Source organism: Symphodus melops (genome assembly GCF_947650265.1).
Source record: "Symphodus melops genome assembly, chromosome: 3".
In the NCBI taxonomy this organism is placed as follows: domain Eukaryota; kingdom Metazoa; phylum Chordata; class Actinopteri; order Labriformes; family Labridae; genus Symphodus; species Symphodus melops.
The window spans coordinates 9299927-9318432 of NC_136693.1; the positions used below are offsets into that span (position 1 = coordinate 9299927).

Sequence of the window (18506 nt, forward strand, 5' to 3'; positions counted from 1 at the left end):
AGGAATTCACTGTTTCACCCTTCGATTAGAAAATTCTGTATCCAAGATGGAGAACAAATTCACCATCAAATGTGTGTTAATAAAAGTAACTGAACAACATTTTTTAATACTACAATTTGAATTGTGTATCCCCCAATCCAGACCCAATCCTTTTAGATTTTGTTCTCAAAGCAGTGCCCAGTGGGGAAGCATTTGCCCAGCAAAGATATTTGCTACTCAATTTAATTTACTCACTGGCATGTCTAAAATATAGACTTTCTGTTTGGCATTATAAATTCTATAATCATTAGCCAAATTATATCAAATCTAGCATCTCTCATCATCTTCCATCCACAGTTGCTGAACAGGATTATTGTTACAGACTAGTGCTTAGTGTGTGCATGTTGTAAAAGCAGATAATACCCGGAGTCTTACCGGATATGTAAGCTGGTTTTCCTCCAGTTATCTTCCTTCTGGGTTTAGAGATGTCTGATTGTGTCCAGAATGAAGCAATGCCAATAACTATGTCAGCTTGGCATCCTCGCCAAGTGGTTTGGCAGATATGAAATTAGTGCAAACAAAATGTGATTTGTGCATGCCCAGAGCTATAGAATAGCATCACTGAGCTGACTACTCCAATTACATGGATGCACACGCAGACAGGTTGTCTGTGTTTACTTCGGACTCTTGTAATGGCCTAGTTCACTCTCTGCACATGCTGCCCTCTTCATTATTTTAAGGCATGTCTTCTGTGTACTGAATTGAGATGTGTGTGATGCTACAGTAGGGCTGGGTGTTTACAATTAATCTTTATTTTTATAGCATCAATTCATAACAGGTGTTATCTCGAGACACTTTACAAAAAGCAGGTAGAGGACCTCACTCTTTGTCTGTTAACATTACTAAAGTGCAGGTAACGGACCTTACTTATTGCTATATTACAAGAGCCCAGCTTAATCCGTCACAACTTCCCAATGACCTCACACAATAAGAAATGACTGCACATGTATCATGTATTGATGCGTAAGCGAGGTGTCAGTCTGACAGTGGCATACCTGCTGCAGTGGCTCCTCTGTCTGTCTACTCAGTCATAATGAGACAGCTTTATCTCATATCTGCCATTGAACTGACTTTCCACAGCACGCACACAGCCTTGCTCTCGGCTCCCGTTTTAATTCACCTGTGTGATCAATGCAAGCAACGAACAACAGCACCAAAGCTTCCCTGAAAGTTCTCTGAGACAGGGTGTTACATGCTATCATGGTGTTTTGTCTTTTTTTTTTTTCCCCTCTCCTTTTCTACTTTGTTCCTGTTTGTCTTTTGTGTGTTTGCTGATTGGTGTTTTGATAATTACTTGTAGGATTGTGCCGCAGGCGCTTCTGCGTGCTCAGATGTCTCACACTGAGCCATTGTTCTTTTCATTGGCTGATTAAAGAAAACAAACACACAGCTAGGTGTTATTGTGCACATCTTATTGCACTGAATAAATACAAGTGTGCTAGCTTGTGATACGGGAGTGTGTCTCGTGTGCTGACGCTGGTTAATTGAGCATGTTGTGCAATGTTTCATATAGTAAAGTATTTTTTTCTGGAATGGAATGTTTCAACACAATTTGCTCCGAGCTCCGTGTGATACAGCATGACACAACCTTGTGGCGTCTCCTAGAATTGATTATTTAAAGCTGAAAGTTCATGAGAGGACTATCGATTTTGTCCCAATTTATTCTGGTTTTAAAACTTGAACATAAATATTCAAACTCTGTCTTTCCAAGGGTTGTTTTTTTTTCTGTCCGGAAAACCAGACAACAATGGCATGTAGGGCAGCAAAGAGCAAGCTTCTTGTTTTTTTTTGTTGTTGTTTTTCTGCTCCGCTTTTGAGCGAGAGGTGGTCAACATGATCTGAACTTTCACTAAGCTGACATACTGGCAGGTACAAGAGAGGGAAACAGACTTTAAGACATTATTAGCTGTTCATAAAAAATAAAAAAAAGATATGCCTGTCATATCAGGCTTTTCTGATACTGAAATGTCGGCATTGATTCAGCTGCGATTCCCTCCCAGCTTTGCTCCGATTCAAGCAGCTTCAATCGATGCGGCTGTATCTTAGACATTAAGCCCAGCACATTGATTCCAACTGGTGAATCGTGACACCCTCTGTGCGTGTATGTGTTTGTGTGTTAAGGCACATGTGTGTCTCCGCTTTGATTTCTTTCAAGGTTTTCATCCAAAGGAAAGCTGTGAATGTGGACTTTAACCATGACCATGTACAAAGAGGTAAATTACTCAGGCACCTCCTGTTCCACATCTGCTCCACATGTTTCTGTAGGTCAGGGCTATCATGAGCAATGAACTAGCAAAGCAGTTCACTTTGTGTGTAAGGCAACTACTTTGTCAGCAGGACCTTTTCATGATTGTCTAGTTGTTGGCGCAGTCATGTAGAGATGCACATTTTCATTCGCAGACTCTTTTTCTCGTAGTCGATGCTTTCAACGTGTTCAGCCTCTCTTTTTTTTGTTTTCTTTTATTTATTTATTTTATACAGTATACCTCAGCCTGCCATTTCTGGCGTTAACCCATTCTATTGTCCACTGACTGTTGTAGAGGACATTGAACATATCGGAGGGGAACATGGATTGCTATGGGTCCCATGGGTGCTCTCAGAAGGAATGAGATGGATGACACACTTACAGTAAAGCCATGCACTCTCCCTGAGGCCAGATCTGTTAAGAATGCTTTTGTACTAAACCATCAATACATGCACAGATATTACACACATCTGCTATAGCAGTGATGGGATTTTTGTACACACTTGGAAGTGGACTCAGATAATCATTTATTGTACATACACACACATGCATACACAGACGCACACACACACTAGGGTCACTGCTTCACGTCCCTTGGGTGTTTGCTCACAACTGGCTACAAAATGGAGCTGCACGATATCCATGTGTTTCCTCATCTGGAGAGGGCATGCACCTCTGTTCGGCCTTCTATTGATTTAAATCAATATGGTCCAATTTCATCAACAGCCTTGTCCTTGGCCTACTAATGTATGTTCTGTAGAGGACTCCGGGTTTGCATGATGAACTACAGCTCTCTTTGGGCGGATCCATACCTTTCGAGGTGATTGGGTTAATGTGTTCCCCTGAGCCGTGATGTGTACAACCTCCTATTCCGCGACATCATTTGTCTGCTGCATTGATTAGACGTTCATTGAATTGAAAAGCCTGGCCGGTCATCAGTTCTAAGTGCATGAGGAATATGGAGTGAGGTACACATTTGGCTGCACACTGTGGCCAATGCCTGTGTCCGTTTACAAGTGTTTGGTTTGTGTAAATGTATCATGATATGTTCCTCAGTGAGTTGCGTGGCCCACTGATGCATGTATTTTTAATTGCCGGGCCTGTGTGAGAGGCAGAGGCCCCTGGACAGAGGCCGAGCTAAACTCAGCCATGCCGCCCTGTCACTTAATTTGTTTCCCCTCCGACTGCTCTCCGCACTCTCTCCCTGTCTTTCTGTTTCTCTCCCTGTGTTAGTCTGAGTGGTGCATGCTGACCTTCACTGGGACACAGCCATGATTCTAATTGCATTGATAGGTCAGTGAGCTCCGATGGTTGCAGGAAAGCATAGCAATATTACCCCAAAGCTCTGCGGTGGAGATATGGGAATTTTGCTTTCTTTCCTCTTATGACTCAGAGTGGAACTGATGAAAAGAAGGAGGCAGACCAACATATTGCTATTTCAGGCTATTCTTATGAGCAACATTATGCCGCAGCAGTGCAAAACTTAGTTATATTTAGGCACTGACCGTGTAACTAACAGCTCTATGGACATATAGCGCATTGTTGGAAAAGAACACGCAGCGTCTCCGACATGACCCACAAGTTTCTCATGTGCCGTTTTGCGATCCTCCACTTTCAGCTGTCTTCGCTAATTAGTGAAACCAGAGAAACTAATTTGTCCTCATTTAACTACTTCACTTTGTTTCCCAGAAAAGCCACAAACAAGTCTGCGACAGAGTTTACTTTGAAGCAGCTGCAGGAAGTGTTTGGTTTGCACAAACAGTGTGTCAACATGGAGCACATGCTGGCCTCTGCATGCACAAGCTTTCGGTGGTTCTGCTACTCTTTGTTCACTTGTGCTGTTTTCTCCCCTGGTAGTTCATGCGTGAAGAAGGTATTTCTTTTATTTGTCTTCTAAAACCAAGTTTTTGTTGATGATATAAACTGCATCCTACCCTTACTTCCCTGCGTGACGAAGCACCATATATTTATATCTGCCAATCATGTGTTGATTGTATTTATATTTTTAACAGCAACATCACCCTATAATGCTCCAGCTCGGCTTGATCTTTCCTGTCTCTTAATTTGAAGTCTGCTATGATTTGATCTCATTTCTTCCTGCCAACTGGTGGGTGGGTGTCTGCACACGCTCCTGCCCACGGGCCTCTGCATGTGTGCGTCATGTTCATTCATCAGAGATTATATCTGAAATCAAGTGGTAGTGAAAAAAATTAGCATATTGTAAAAAATCAGCAAGTAGAGAACTATAAAGCCCTTTATTTTGGGTTCTGTGTCAGTAGACATGCCTTCAGTGCTCATACGTGTTGCCACGTTAACGTACATGTTGGATTCATTCACTGTGAAGAACGATCACATTCTGTGGAAATGGAGCCAAACTCTTGGCAGTGGAGATTTATCTTTAGTTTTCTTTCATGGGGATATTGTTTCTTTTTCATGCTCATTATAATGTTGGTTTTTTTTTTAGATATATTTTTACTGAACGATAAGTCGATTTCATTTATTTAATTTTGCCCAAAGTCAGTAGCATGGCCTTACCAGTTGTAGATTTCTGATGTAACATTGCATAAGTAACTGAGGGGTATGCTGTTTTTTTTTTTGTTGTTGTTTGTTTTTGTAAGGATGAACCTCTTGTAAGTCCTTACTGTAGGTAAGGTTCTCTATTATAGTAATAATAATTATTTTGGGTTAATACGTGGTAAAGGTTACACAACAAGCTTGTATGAGTTGTTGAATAAGAGATGCAATGTGACAAGCAGGTTCCTCAGTAGGAGTTTTACAGTTTCTAACTATAGTGTTGAAATAGACCCTGACTCACATCCCCCCGGTCTGACTACTGTCGTTACACAACAAACAGGAATCTAAATGTATATACTGTGTATTCAGGAGATAGGAAATCTGACAAGGTCCTTGACTTGAAGCAAGCCAACACTAGTCTTTTTAAAATTCAGATAATTATAACTGAGGATACTGCAAACAATGTTTTCTTAAGTAATCTACTGAAACTGTTCCAGAGCTCAAAGTAAAATCTCCTCGTGTGTTTTGTTTTTCATCCCAACAAGAGTCCAAAATCCAAAGAAAGAGGTAATACTTACATAAATGACAACGAAAAGGAACAATAGATTTTAGAAGCTAAACAAGCACACTGTATGTTTGACACATTCACTGATCATCAAGACAACCTGAAGTTTATCCTCCAGCAACAGACCCTTTAATGTTTGCAGTTTAACAATTTAGACCTGATGCCGTCTAATATTTCACTTCATTCACTGTGAGTACAGTCTTATTAAAATAATGTTTAAGACATAATTATAATGATAATTAAAGGCTCTTATGTCAGCATATTGGAGTGAAACTCTTCCCGTTCACACAGTCTCTCTCGCACTTTCCGTTTCTTACATAATTAGTTGGATTTATTTCTATTTATTTTATTTTCCTTTACTTGCATCTGGACTACTTTCATGTTTTTGACACTGAGCTGTCAGAGGGAGGCTGCATTCCAGTCTGTCTCTGCTAATTTTGCGGCATCTTGTCAAATCTCATGTTTTTGGGGTTTTTTTTGGTTTGCTCTTAGTCTGAAATGAGAAACCGGGCCCATTACGCTGGAGGAAGGAAACGGAGAACAATGCCTTCTTTTCTGGTGGTCCGTGTGACTCCCGAGAAGAGATGGACAGCTCCAGGCGGAGAGTTACAGTACAAATAAACGGGGGGGGGGGGGAGTAAGCTCCAGACAGTGAGGGAGACGAGAAGAGGCAAATGAGATAAAGGAGGCAGGAAAAGTGTGCAGTTCTCTGAAAGAGAGAGAGAGAGAGAGCAAAACCTGTGTTGATGGAGACAGGCTGGTTACCAGATGGGTTTTGTCAGGGAGAGAGGGGAACAGAGAGAGGGAAATGGTTAAGAGATGGAGGCTGATGTGGCTGTCTGTAATGCGATATGGCAGATGCGATTTTATTTTTAGGACACAAGGCCCCAGAACGATAGGTTTTATAGGGTTTTGAGTGGGTTGATCTTTTTAAATATTCAACTTCAATGAAATATGGAGCATGACTTGGGGCTGTTTGGAATTCATAAGACTGTTTGGCAGGACTGGCCCTGCATATTGAGAGCTGTCAGAGTCGGCCTGAGTGTTAAACACAAGCCCTCAGCTGGCAGCAGAAACAATGACAAAAGGAAACACCTCAGAGGGGACTACAAAAGAGACAAAAGATGGAAGTCTTCCATCCGAGTTTTAAATATTTCAGTACTTTTTGATGCCATGACATTGGGTGATGCTATCTGGAGTTGCATTGTGGGTGTGAAATGATTAACCTCAGCGAGGCAGAAATCATCCCTGAAGTGACTTTCAAGCCATGGTTTGACTTTCATCTACCTTCCAAGGGATTCTACTTTCATTTCATCCTTCCGAAACATGCTCTTTTCCACTAAATACTGTTCTTCCATTTAACAAAAGAGGTTAGTGTAGTATATTTGAATGTTGTTTAATGAATGTCTTATCATCGGCAATTGAAAGTTGACTTGTAGAAAGTTTCAGTTCTTAATAAATGACATTTAGGGTAAATCTCCTTCCTACTTGTGCAAACTTCAACATGCAACAATTTATTCTTTATTTGAACCTCTGATGGCAAAAATGATTGAGTTTTGTTTTTCGTTTTTTCAGGAATGACTTGCGATCAAGCACAATGTCTTTTTAATTACAGAGGCATTTGTCACCGTGCTGACATCGTCTCCTGGATACAGATGTCTTATTCAGGTTATCAACTATGTTCTCCGTAATCCACTGCAGTGTGTGTGTGTGTGTGTGTGTGTGTGTGTGTGTGTGTGTGTGTGTGTGTGTGTGTGTGTGTGTGTGTGTGTGTGTGTGTGTGTGTGTGTGTGTGTGTGTGTGTGTGTGTGTGTGTGTGTGTGTGTGTGTGTGTGTGTGTGTGTGTGTGTGTGTGTGTGTGTGTGTGTGTGTGTGTGTGTGTGTGTGTGTGTGTGTGTGTGTGTCACAGAGGTGTCGTGCTCTTCATCTATCATATAAACTTCCCTTCACTCATCCAGTTCATTAATCCATGTTACAAAGCGATCGGAGACTCACAGAGAAATGTGCGCCTGTGTCTGTTTGTCTGTCTGCAGACGTGAGTGTGTTGGAGCTTCGTGTCTGAAGGCGTGTGATGGATCAATATTTTACTCTCAGTGTGACAGGTGTACACTGCTGGAGAAAGAAGCTGATAGAAACCCTTAGTTAGTGTGGAGCCACTAAGGGGGAATACATATGCATTAGACTCTGACTGCTGGGGATATTTACCAGCAGTAACCACACAAACAACAACAGGTAGCAGAGCCTGAAACCAAGACATGTTTAATTCATGCCAGAGACTGCAGAGTACACTGGCTGTACACCTGAAGAAGCAAAATAGCCCACGCTTATTAGAATCTGTGTGTGTGTGTGTGTTTGCCTCAACCCATGATGTGTGTCTGTTAGGCTGTCTCGCTGTGTTTGTGTCTGATGTCTGCTGTTATTAGAATTTGTTTGTGAGCGTGTATGTGGGAGACGCAGAGAAGAAGAAGAGAGACTGAGACCCCAGGAAGTGTTGCTGTCCCTGTTTGAGGAAACATTCTCAGTCCATTACCCTGCATGTAGATATAATTAGAGTAAAGCAGGAGTAAGAGCACGGGCGGCTGCAACCATCTGCCAGGTGTGTCTTCTCTTTGTAATACAGGCGGGCATATTTCTTTAGATTTGAAAGTATCAGACCTCTTACTTTCTTTCTTTTTTTATTTCATCTTTCACCACATTTATTAAAGATTGCATATTTGTTGAATCATTGACCGTGGCCTTGAAGACAGAAGGATGCATTTTAAGAGGTTTCAGAGATATGACACGAGCCTCGGATGGATAATTCACAACACGAAACAACATGTTGCTTCGTTCCTCTTTAGAGTTATGTGAACACAAGGAAAGTCATTATTTCAGGAATAAAATGACTATGCGCTGATTAGAAACCTTTATTTAACTTTCATGTGTCTCTTTCAAAGCCCAGTGCAGCTTTTCAAATCTGCTTTCTTTTTTACATCAGTAGCCGTCATGTTGCTCCCTGAAAAAGGGTAATATGAATACAAGCGGCTGAGGCTCAGTTTAGGCTCTCAACAAGAAGGCCGGGGGTTTGATCCCCAGCTCCTGCAGCAACATGTCCGATGTGTCCATGGGCAAGACTCTAAACCCCAAGTTGCTCCTGCTGCTTTGTAGGTGGTGAATAAATGTGTATGAATGGGATTAGCTAATACTGATGGATACTTTACGTAGCAGCCTCTGTCATCAGTGTGTGAATGTGTAGCTGTGACCTGCACAGTAAAAAGTACTTTGAGTAGACTTCAAAGGTGTTCAAGCTCACGTCCATTTCTCACTGACTCAGACACAATGTTTCCACCCTGGCAGCTTAATGGAAAATTGAATTTCTGTTTTCGAACGTGTTTTCATAGTTACAAATATGATGATGTTGTCGGTATACTTTCACATTTTTGTGAAACGTTACCGCGTTGGTTGCATTTTATTTTCTTCTTTTGGTTAAATAATAAGTTTGTTTGTTTTTACGGCATATCAATAAAATCTTGTTGGGTTTTTTTTTAAGTTTAACTCTTCAGAATAACTTTTTTTAACACTTGCTTCTCTAAAACACATTTTCAATCTTACATGTAGTTTTTTTCACAATTGATATTTATACCTTTATAACTTGTTCTTTTAATAAATGACTTCACATTGACTGTTTACTGTGACATTGGACATGCATGCAACATTCAAACTGTCAATTAAGCTTAATTTACTGTCTTTATTTAGTTTAATGAATCTGAGCTTGTCACCTCCTGAAGATTCTGCTGGAATGAAGTTGTCATGACAACAATGGCATTTTTAAGGTGACAGTCTGGGTAAACATGTTATTGCCTGCATGACAGATCAGAGGTGGACTAATATTGTCCATAAAAACTAAAGCCTTTGTTCTGTTTATTTTAATTGTGTTCTCAGTAGAACTTCCTGCGCGGTGTGAGACAGCGGTGTGCAGAGGGTAACGGTACTTGTGGCAGCCAACCAGGCTCACTTCTGAGGCATTGTTAGACGCACCAAGGCGTGCTAACGCAATGTCACGCTTGGCTGCTGCTCACAGTGACTGGGGTTCACACTGAGGGGCAGAAGACTTGAGGGACATCCCCTTCAGTCCTTTCATATCCTCCACATCGCCCTTTTTGGTTTTAAGTAGCAAACTGCCCAGACAACCCCTCCCGACCTACCCTCTGCTCACTCGGTCACCCACACTTGATTTTAATTTGACGCAATCACGTCTGCTTAAGCATCTCAGGTGAAATGTGTTGACATGTCTTTATGAGTGTGTCTCCTCTGAACACATTTGCTCTTTGACGATTGCCATGTTGAGTTAAAGAATATTTATGAGGTTTACTTTGGATTTGTTTGTCAATGAGTCATACTGTGTGACCTATAAATGTCAAGGTAGTGCCCCCATTCTCTCTTTTCAGCCAGTCTGGTTTCCCTTCAGGCGACACAGACTATGTTCATAGATTACCTCTGTGGATGTGTTTTCCACCTTGGTGCTGGTTTTATTTTTAAGTCATCGACTTAACACTTGAAATAACAGAAGAAGAAAGAAAAAACTCTACAGTCTCTTTTAAAATCATATTTTGCTGATAATTTGCTTTTACATTTGATCAACATCCACGTGAAGATTGTTGGGAGCCAACACTGTTGGACTCTTGTCCTTTAAATCAAAAATGTGTGCAAAATCCAAAGACGTCAAGAAAAAACTGAAGTGCTTCTCAATTCTTACACAGGCCAGCAAACGAGAAAACCCAACAAATAGCTGATAGTTTATTTTTTTTAGTAATTGATAAATTATTCAATATTATTTACTTGTCAAAAGTAGCTGTTATCCTTTCCAAAGATTTTTTTTTAAATGAACCTCTTTTTAGCCACAAAAATGTGTCAGAAAAGGATACATGAAATAGGTGAGAGAGAGAAAAGAGCCAAACACAGTCATAAATACACAGGGCCACTCAAAAGCCTCAAAATGATGCTGCTTTTCCACTAATACTGTGATCCATTCTTCCACTGTTCAACAAAGACGTTTGGGCTTGTTGAATATGAGAGAAGAGAGACAGAAGAGGAGGGAGACAAATCACAGCCCAACAATGGAAAACACTTTGATATGCATTAGAGCAGGACAGGCCTCAGTTACCTATAACAGTGCTGGTTTTCACTTTACCCACAGCGACTGTTATGGTGCTCCGTCAGCAATCCATCCCCATACCTCCTCCTCTCTCTCCTCTCCTTATCCCTCTCTTTTTTTTGTGCTCTGTTTAACTCTGCTGCAAATCACAATCATTGCCTCCAATTCATGCCACAGTCTTGAGGTTGTTTATTTTGCCCGTCTTGTCATCTTCTCCCTAAACGTCCACTTTCTTCCACCCTTCCACTCTCCTTTCCTTTGCGTGTTGCCTCTCCTCGTTCTCGTCCTCTCTGCCGTTTCTTTTTTTTCTCTCTCTGTGACGACAATGTACAAGCAAGGGACAAACCTTCAATGACTGGTGTGTTGCCAAGTAATGATCTTTAATTACAGTCGGCCTAATGCACAGAGGCAAGCTAACAAGCTGTCTGCTGTTACATTTTACAAGACCCGCTTGGGGACTTTTGGGGCATCACACACATTTATGACACCATACTTTTTCTACTCTTAAATATAGCATCACTCTGCCGGCCTCTTGGTCGTCCTCTGAAAGTACAAACACAAGCACATTAAACAGTTTTCCACACCAGAGAGCGCACAGTCTCCAGCTCACATGGACCAAATGATGAGGTTGTTTTACATCAGCTGTCTGGCCTCAGTGGCGACACACAGCTGTCCATTGAAGGACAGGATGTTCTGAGAGCTGTTTGTCATCTCCTCTTGTACCTTCCAAACCTCCGCTCGGACTGCTGATGTTGTTTTATCCCCATTTCACCTGTTTTATTGCTTTACAGTCAGATGTTCTATTCTAGAGTAAAAACATGGCAGGAAAGCCTTGGAGAGCTGTCACACTCACAGATAAATATGGTCATCATACGTTTGATTCTGGTATATTAATGAAACTAATTCACTTTTCGATATTAATTTCAAGGTGGTGGAAGGACCACTTTGTAAGAGGCGAGCTTACTGTAAATCAGAATACTGTGATCATTCCAGGGCCGTCTCTGTTCTTTCTCATTCTTGCTGTAGATTATTTGTCACATGTACTTACACCAAGGAACTCTCAGGGTTCTGAACGTCTTTAAAAAGTCCGAAGACATCTTCAATTTCACTTGGAGAATAGTGTGGTTATCCTGGTATAAACAGGGACAAACAGACTCTCAAATGTAGTCTTCAGCATTGAGTGACATTCTTCAACCAGTCAATAAACCGATCCGTTATTTGTGTTATCTCGAGGCACTTAACAAAAGAGCAGGTAAAAGATCATACTCATCGTTAAGAAATCAGAAGGACAGGGGGAGATGGGTTAATATGCAGGAAGGACTTCTGCTTGGTATTCCTCAGGTTCCTGTTGTCCACACTTCCTCGCCACTGAGGTGGAGGTCGAAGACGGCCGTGTGTGACGGAGGACAGTGGCGGTTGTGGGGACCAGACGATTCACGGCCCTTCTTGATAGTTAGAAGATGTGAGATGCCACTATTCCCTGGCCTTTCATCGCCTAAAGCTTTCATCTGAATGAATACTCAAGTACTGATCATGAATTAGCGTAATCATTAGTGTTGCATTTTTAGTTGAAAACATTGCACTGTGATAGCACATTTCTTTTCAAACCATGTTTTGGACCTGACCCACGGGCTTCCAACTGTCCCCAGATGTTCCACTTGTAGATGCAAAAACAGGGCAAACAGTAATCATTAAACAGAACATGCAGCGAACTGCCAAGCTAGCCAGCTGTGTTGTGATTTTTGGCGTGTGCGTTTGATCTCGCTAACTTCTACTTGTTGTGTCACTCCGGAGAGAGAGAGAGAGAGAGAAGTCACTTCAATGTGTGCATTTTTGTGAGGCTGCACGACTGCTCTCTTCTTAAAGTGATCAAATACTACAAACTTCATAAGAGCGAGGGAGAAGGGGGAGGCAGTGAGAGATGAGAGGAAAGGCTCATCTGCATCTGTATTTGAAGTGGCAAATGCAAATGGACCAAATGATCTGACAAGAGGAAAATGTGAATTCCTCTCTGCAGCTATTTGCTGATAGAAAAAATAAACTCTCCGTTTCTTCAATTGGAATGGGCCTTTTGGATTTCGACAAAATGTCAGTCTATCAGATGTTTAATAAGCCACCATGGGTCCATCACGGAATTCTTGATATTTTCAGAAGTGTTCAGAGCAGCGATTAGTCTTTTGGTTTCGATTTGGTTTTATGCTGCAACAGGACGGTCTCTGCATTTTTTTTTTCCAGCACATGAGACAAAACAAGCGCAGTGAGCCAGCTCTTTTATCATTGTTTTCGAGCTGCGTCTCTTTCCCATTCTCTCTTCCAATGATGCAAAGGAGAGCGGCAGACTGTGGACTGTAATGGACTAGTTGTCTAGCAAGGCCGCATTGTGTTTATCTTTTAAAGGCGCTGGAAAATACCATCCTTCAAGCTTTCTCGTGTGCAGATTGTTGTCCAATCTCTTAACAGCTCTTCATGTTGATGGGTTCATTTTCACCACAATGGTGGCAGGCAGTGTAGATTGAAGAGGCATGCAAAGATAGAGACAGGCAAACACTGCTGCAGTCCAGCCTTCATTTTCTGTCTCTTTGCTGAGGCTCCCTGTCTCAGTCTGTCTGCCTTCCATCTACTCAAAAACTTCCAAGAAAGCCGAAGGAGCGGAGGGGAGATGAGAGGAAGCTCATCTGCATCAGTCAAAAGCAGCAAGCAGAAGTGGAGAAAGTGATCTAACATGGTGACATGTTAGATCATGTCCCGCTCTTTACACCCTTCTACCCGGAAAGTTTCACTTTCAACCGCTATCAAAACGAGGTGCAAAGATGAAATGCGACGTATCTGAAAATCAATACGAGAGCAAGACGTCGCTACACTGATTCTCAGGTCCAAATATAATCTGTACAGAAATGTCTTCCTTCCATCGATGGTGAAAAAGAAAGGTTAAATATAGTTTGCTATCCTGCTAGAAATCTTAAGAGGAGATTGTTGCTTGCAACATATGACACCAAAAAAAAAGCATCTTAAAAGAACAACCCAGTGCTTTGGAACATTTTTTTGTGTGAGCAGTCAACCCAAGGCAAGCCAAGTAGAAAGCTAGTAGAAATACTTTCATACTGTGTTTGCCCCCAACTCCTCCTGGGTAAAAAGCAATAACCTGTTTTATTTACAAGGACATGTTACCGTTTAGTGTTTTTCAAAAGACGACATTTAAATGGATTACAATGATCCTCAACAACACCCAGAGGTCAACACTCAAGGTCCTTTTTAGGGACCACACACACGCACACACACCTTCTTTTTCTCAGTGTTTGTTGTTAAAGGAGAACACTGGAGATTGGACTGAAAGTACAAAAAAGTAGCTGTGGACGAAGAGGCGAATCTAATGTGTGATCATCACTCGATATTTAGACGCTGTTGTGAGAGTACGTAGATTAATTAGTGAAGTACTTTTAATGATGTGAGAGTTTCTATGAGAGCTTTGGTGCTTACGACATACATGTTCAATATTATGTATATATATATATATATATATATATATATATATATATATATATATATATATTTAACTAGCCTACAACTTGGGTTAGGCAAACAGAATCTATTTCTAATGTTTACATCAGGTATTGAAAAATTTGTTCTAGAAAATCCTGGAATGGGGTAAAAAAGTGTGTGTGTGTGTGTGTGTGTTATAAAAGAAAATGATGTCCTTAAATTTTACTTGACTTGTTCTCCTCTAACCAGTGTCAGTTGTTGGGTAAAGGAGGCCAACCTGTGAGAAAAGACGTGTTTTACATCTCTCAGATGTGTTTTACAGCTCAGATGAAGGTGCATGTTGAGAATCTAGCGAGGCTTCAAAGGAAGGGGCAGCTCGGTGTCACAGGCAGGCAGAGTGAGGAGAAACTGGACTTGCCAGCACTTTGATCATGTGCACCACTAAAGGCCAGGGCCTATTAGTAAGAAAAGAAATGCACTTCTGGATAAGAGGTCATATTGAAGTGTGTGTGTGTTTATTTATTTATTTATTAAATCAGTTGTTCATACTTATTTTTCATACATAATAATTTCATAATTTTTCATACATAATAATTTCAGATTCAAACTGAGCAGAAAATGGTTTCCAAGATAATTCATGCTAATAAATGCCAAATTCAACGACACGCATGTTTGAACTCAGTCCAGAACTGATGTTTGATATTAACAGCTCGCCATGTTCTTTTTTTTTTCTCGAAGAAGAAGAAGACAGACACGGCATCATTTTAAAATTTCCACCAAAGTGTAAACAAGGTATTAAAATGCAAATTGCTGATACCACGATTGATAATTTTTCTAACATTTGCCCTGAATCTCTGAAAGCTTTATTTCGGGAGGATACGGGTGTTTGCAGTCTATTTTAGAAGAAGGAAACACACGTGGGGGGGGGGGGGGGGGGGGGGGCATAGATGACAGGTTTTTAAAGAGCGAAAAGAGAAACAGGACAGGAAGGGGGAGTGTGGTGCAAGAGGACTGACAGCGGGGAATAATTGTCGTGTTTTACAATTGCGACTGCAACAACAGGAAGAGAGAGGGATAATGAGAGGAGACTTAGATATTCAGCTGTGGTAAATGTTCAGTCACAGCAGCACACTCTCCTTTTAGAATCCCCCCCTTCTTTTGTCTTGTTTGCCTAACCAGTTTTTGTGTGGATGTGGATCTGAGAGCGTGTGATCGTTGACTTTCTTTGCTTAATTTTTTCAGTCAGTTCCTTCTCGGCTCCTCTCTTTCCTCCCTTTATCCTTATTTATTTGTCAGAGGTTGTGTTCAGGGACGTTCCTTGTCATTCGTCAGCGCGGCCCATAAAACACACTGTCATGACTGACTGGCCACGCTCCAAACTCATTACCGATTGGCTGACAGAGCGGGTCGCTCTGTTCTGCTCTGCTGTGTTTGACTCCTGTTTGCCAGACGTTTAATGCTCAGGAAACTTTAAATGCGCTGGTGTCTTTTCCTCGTGCCACTCCTCTCAGCCTCACACTCAAGGTCACATGAATATGGATTTCCCCCCTCTCCTTCCATACCGATGATGAAGTCTGAGATGTACTCAGAGGGATTATAATTCAGAACGCAGGTCTGATCTGGGCCGTGGCTCTGTTCCACTGTCTGTCTGGGTGCGCGTTTTAAGTCGGAAACCAGAGGGGAGGGCGCGAGGCTGAGCGAGAGGAAAGGGGCGACGGTTGAGAGAAATAAGAAAGATGAAGAGGGACTTCTGCAGGAGCAGAAAGCTGAGATGAAGAGCGGAGGAAGGAGAATGGATGATAATGGTGGAATCAGGTGGGTGGGAGGTTGTCGTGTAAGAGAAAAGGGAAAGAGACCGGGAGATTGGAAAAGGGCGACGCACACTGTTATTGAGTTTCTGCTGCAGTTGATCAGCCATATCCATTTCATCATATCGAGCTTGCTGCATGCCACAGTCTGCTGCAGAAGATGTGTCCTCATCAGAGTTTGTGTGCATGGTGTGTGTTTGTGTGTATTCATCCAGACCCAGCGTGTAAGGTGAGTTCATGTATACATACAGCTTATACCAGCATGTGCATACGCGTACTGAATTGTGTGGCTTTGCTGCCGAATGACTGACGCCACATTTTCAATTCTCTTGCTTTTATTAACCTCTCTGCTGCTCTCTTTCTTGCTTGTAATTCAATCTGTAGTCTCATTAACCCCTTGCTTCCACTCATGTAATGAGTCAGTTGGCCAGTCCCTTGCTCTCGAGGTTGTTCTCACTGCTTTTTTTCTTTGTTTTTCACTCACAGAAAACAACAAGGCACCTCTACAAAGGTCTCGCTCTAGGCAGAATATTAATGCGGGCTCAGCGGCGGTCAAAGCTCACGCTTCCAAGGAGGCCCATAACGAGTCCGAAGGCCATCCGTCTGCCGCCCGGGACAAGGCTGCTGCAGGAACGGAGTCGGGCCGCAGGTACAGAAACAACGCTGCGAACAGCTGCTGGATGGACAGAGAGAGGGTGGTGCCGAGAGACGTGATTAAACCGACTGATAAAGAGGTGGAGGTTGAACCTGAGTCTCTGGCCTTTCAGCCAGCCTCCACCAATGCTGCAATAAGCAGCTTTAGCACCAATGGAGAGTCAGATGTAGAGGCTCTCCTGGCCAAACTCAGGGCTTTGTGAGGTTCATTTTCACATTAACTCTGAGAAAACAAGGATTGTAACAAAGAAAATCATAACTCTTTAACCTTAATTAGATTAGATTTTCCTTTGACAATAAAAAAAAGTTAGTTTATTAGAAAATATGTTGTTACACATTAAAAGCATAAAAGAAAACAACAATAGAATTGAGGACCATGTCTTCTCTATATAAAGAGCATCATCACGCAGGTACAGAACAGAAAGCTGGTCACATTCATGAAGTGTTACTCCATGAAATAGACTGATTTACAGAAGTTCAAAGGAAACTCTTGTGTTAGGTAGAGACTCTGCTGAATACATTTTGCTTTATTTTTGCAAATCCTGTAAAGTATATCCAAAAAAAAGTCTCATTTATACTTTCCTGACAAAGGCAACATAACAGCTTTTCTCTGCAAGAGAAATCAACAATGCCAAGCACTTTCTTTATAATCCTGAAATATGCAATATTAAAAAAAAAAGTGATATGATTGTCTCCTCTTACTTTTGCTTTGTCCAAAATTCTCTTAGTATTTCAAAGCTTTGGGATATCATTTGGACCTAGCTTTGTTTTAGTTTTTAATCACACATCTTCTTTTTCATATCTATGTCATGAGTCATATTCTATTCATCTTATATTTTGGTATTTAATTATTTTCTTTTCCTTTTCCTTCCTTATGAGCTGTGTTTTAGATTTAAAGCATCAGATTGATTGTACGGATATCTGTATAAAACAATACATATGGTAACATAACCAAACGCTATTATTGTACTGTCACAGCTTAGAAAAGGAGCTGGATGTCAATCGACATGTTGGTTTTGGTTGAAGCTGGACTGTTCTCTCTATATCATTGTAAGCTAGAATATTCGATGAGACACGGTGAGGAGGGGTTTACATAAAGGGACCAATGTCACGTCTACAATATGACACAAACAAAACAAAAGAGTTCATCCAAAATCTACCAGACTTTCTGTGTTTTTCCTTGTCTTTTATTCCCACTGAATGGACTGACTGTACATCTTAAGCATATTTGTTGTGTCTTTGTTTCTATGGCTCACTTTTATAGACCGGTTTATAATAAAATAAAGCTGAAAAAAGTGTTTTCTTGTTGTGTGAATTGATCTTATTTATGAAATAAATACATGAGTCGAGAATGTATCTGTAAGTAAGCTTTTTTTTTTTTTTTTTTTTTAAATTAAATGTGTCTTTGGTTGTCATTGTAGTTAGGGTTATATCTTCACAATGACCCATTAGTGACAGATCACGTTAATACTTTCTAAATTAGAAAATATCCCAAATTATTGAAGAAGCCACAAATTAAATTTCAACAGGCCCTCTCTTCCTGATATAAAAAGCATTGTTACACTGAGGCAACCACCTCAGTTACTCAGTTAACAGTTTTATAGGGCTTTCACACAACTCCTGAAAAGCTCCTGATATTTCCAAGAAGAGCTGTAAGTGTGAACGCAAACAGACAGATTTTTCACTCAGTCTTCACCCGGGGTTTCTCCTGCCGGACCCCTGGTGTTTTTTCCACAGCGAGTCCAATTGAGCTGATGTGAGAACGCTGCAGGATATCCTCCAAAGAATTCCTGGTGCATAGTGTATGCACATGACCGGTGATATCAGTGCATGTCATTAAATGGCTGCATTATGTTTTCTGTCGGGGTGCTCTTAGCTCTATTTGAACTAAATGTACATGTAGCTGATTGATAGAAAGGCAAACATTGTCATGATAGCATCCTAGCAGAATCTGTTTTGTCGTCGGCTACTTCTGTGTCTTTTCTTCTAACATCACCTTTTACCTCAGGAGACCCCCACCCACCAACCAACCCCCCTCCTGCTAAATTTTACAGATATTTTCAGGAG

The 18506-nt window shown here is 41.2% G+C and overlaps 1 protein-coding gene across 4 annotated transcripts in view; it reads left to right on the plus strand.

Moving 5' to 3' along the window:
- LOC306821186 (protein diaphanous homolog 3-like) overlaps positions 1-17737 on the plus strand; it is a 162943-nt gene extending 145206 nt beyond the window's left edge. For all 4 annotated transcript variants that reach the window (XM_079339458.1, XM_079339459.1, XM_079339457.1 and 1 more), the window contains one exon: positions 16272-17737. In XM_079339458.1, the coding sequence (XP_079195584.1) occupies positions 16272-16642 (371 nt within the window). In that variant the 3' untranslated portion in view covers positions 16643-17737. The remainder of the gene's footprint in view (positions 1-16271) is intronic.
- The last annotated feature ends 769 nt before the right edge of the window (positions 17738-18506 follow it).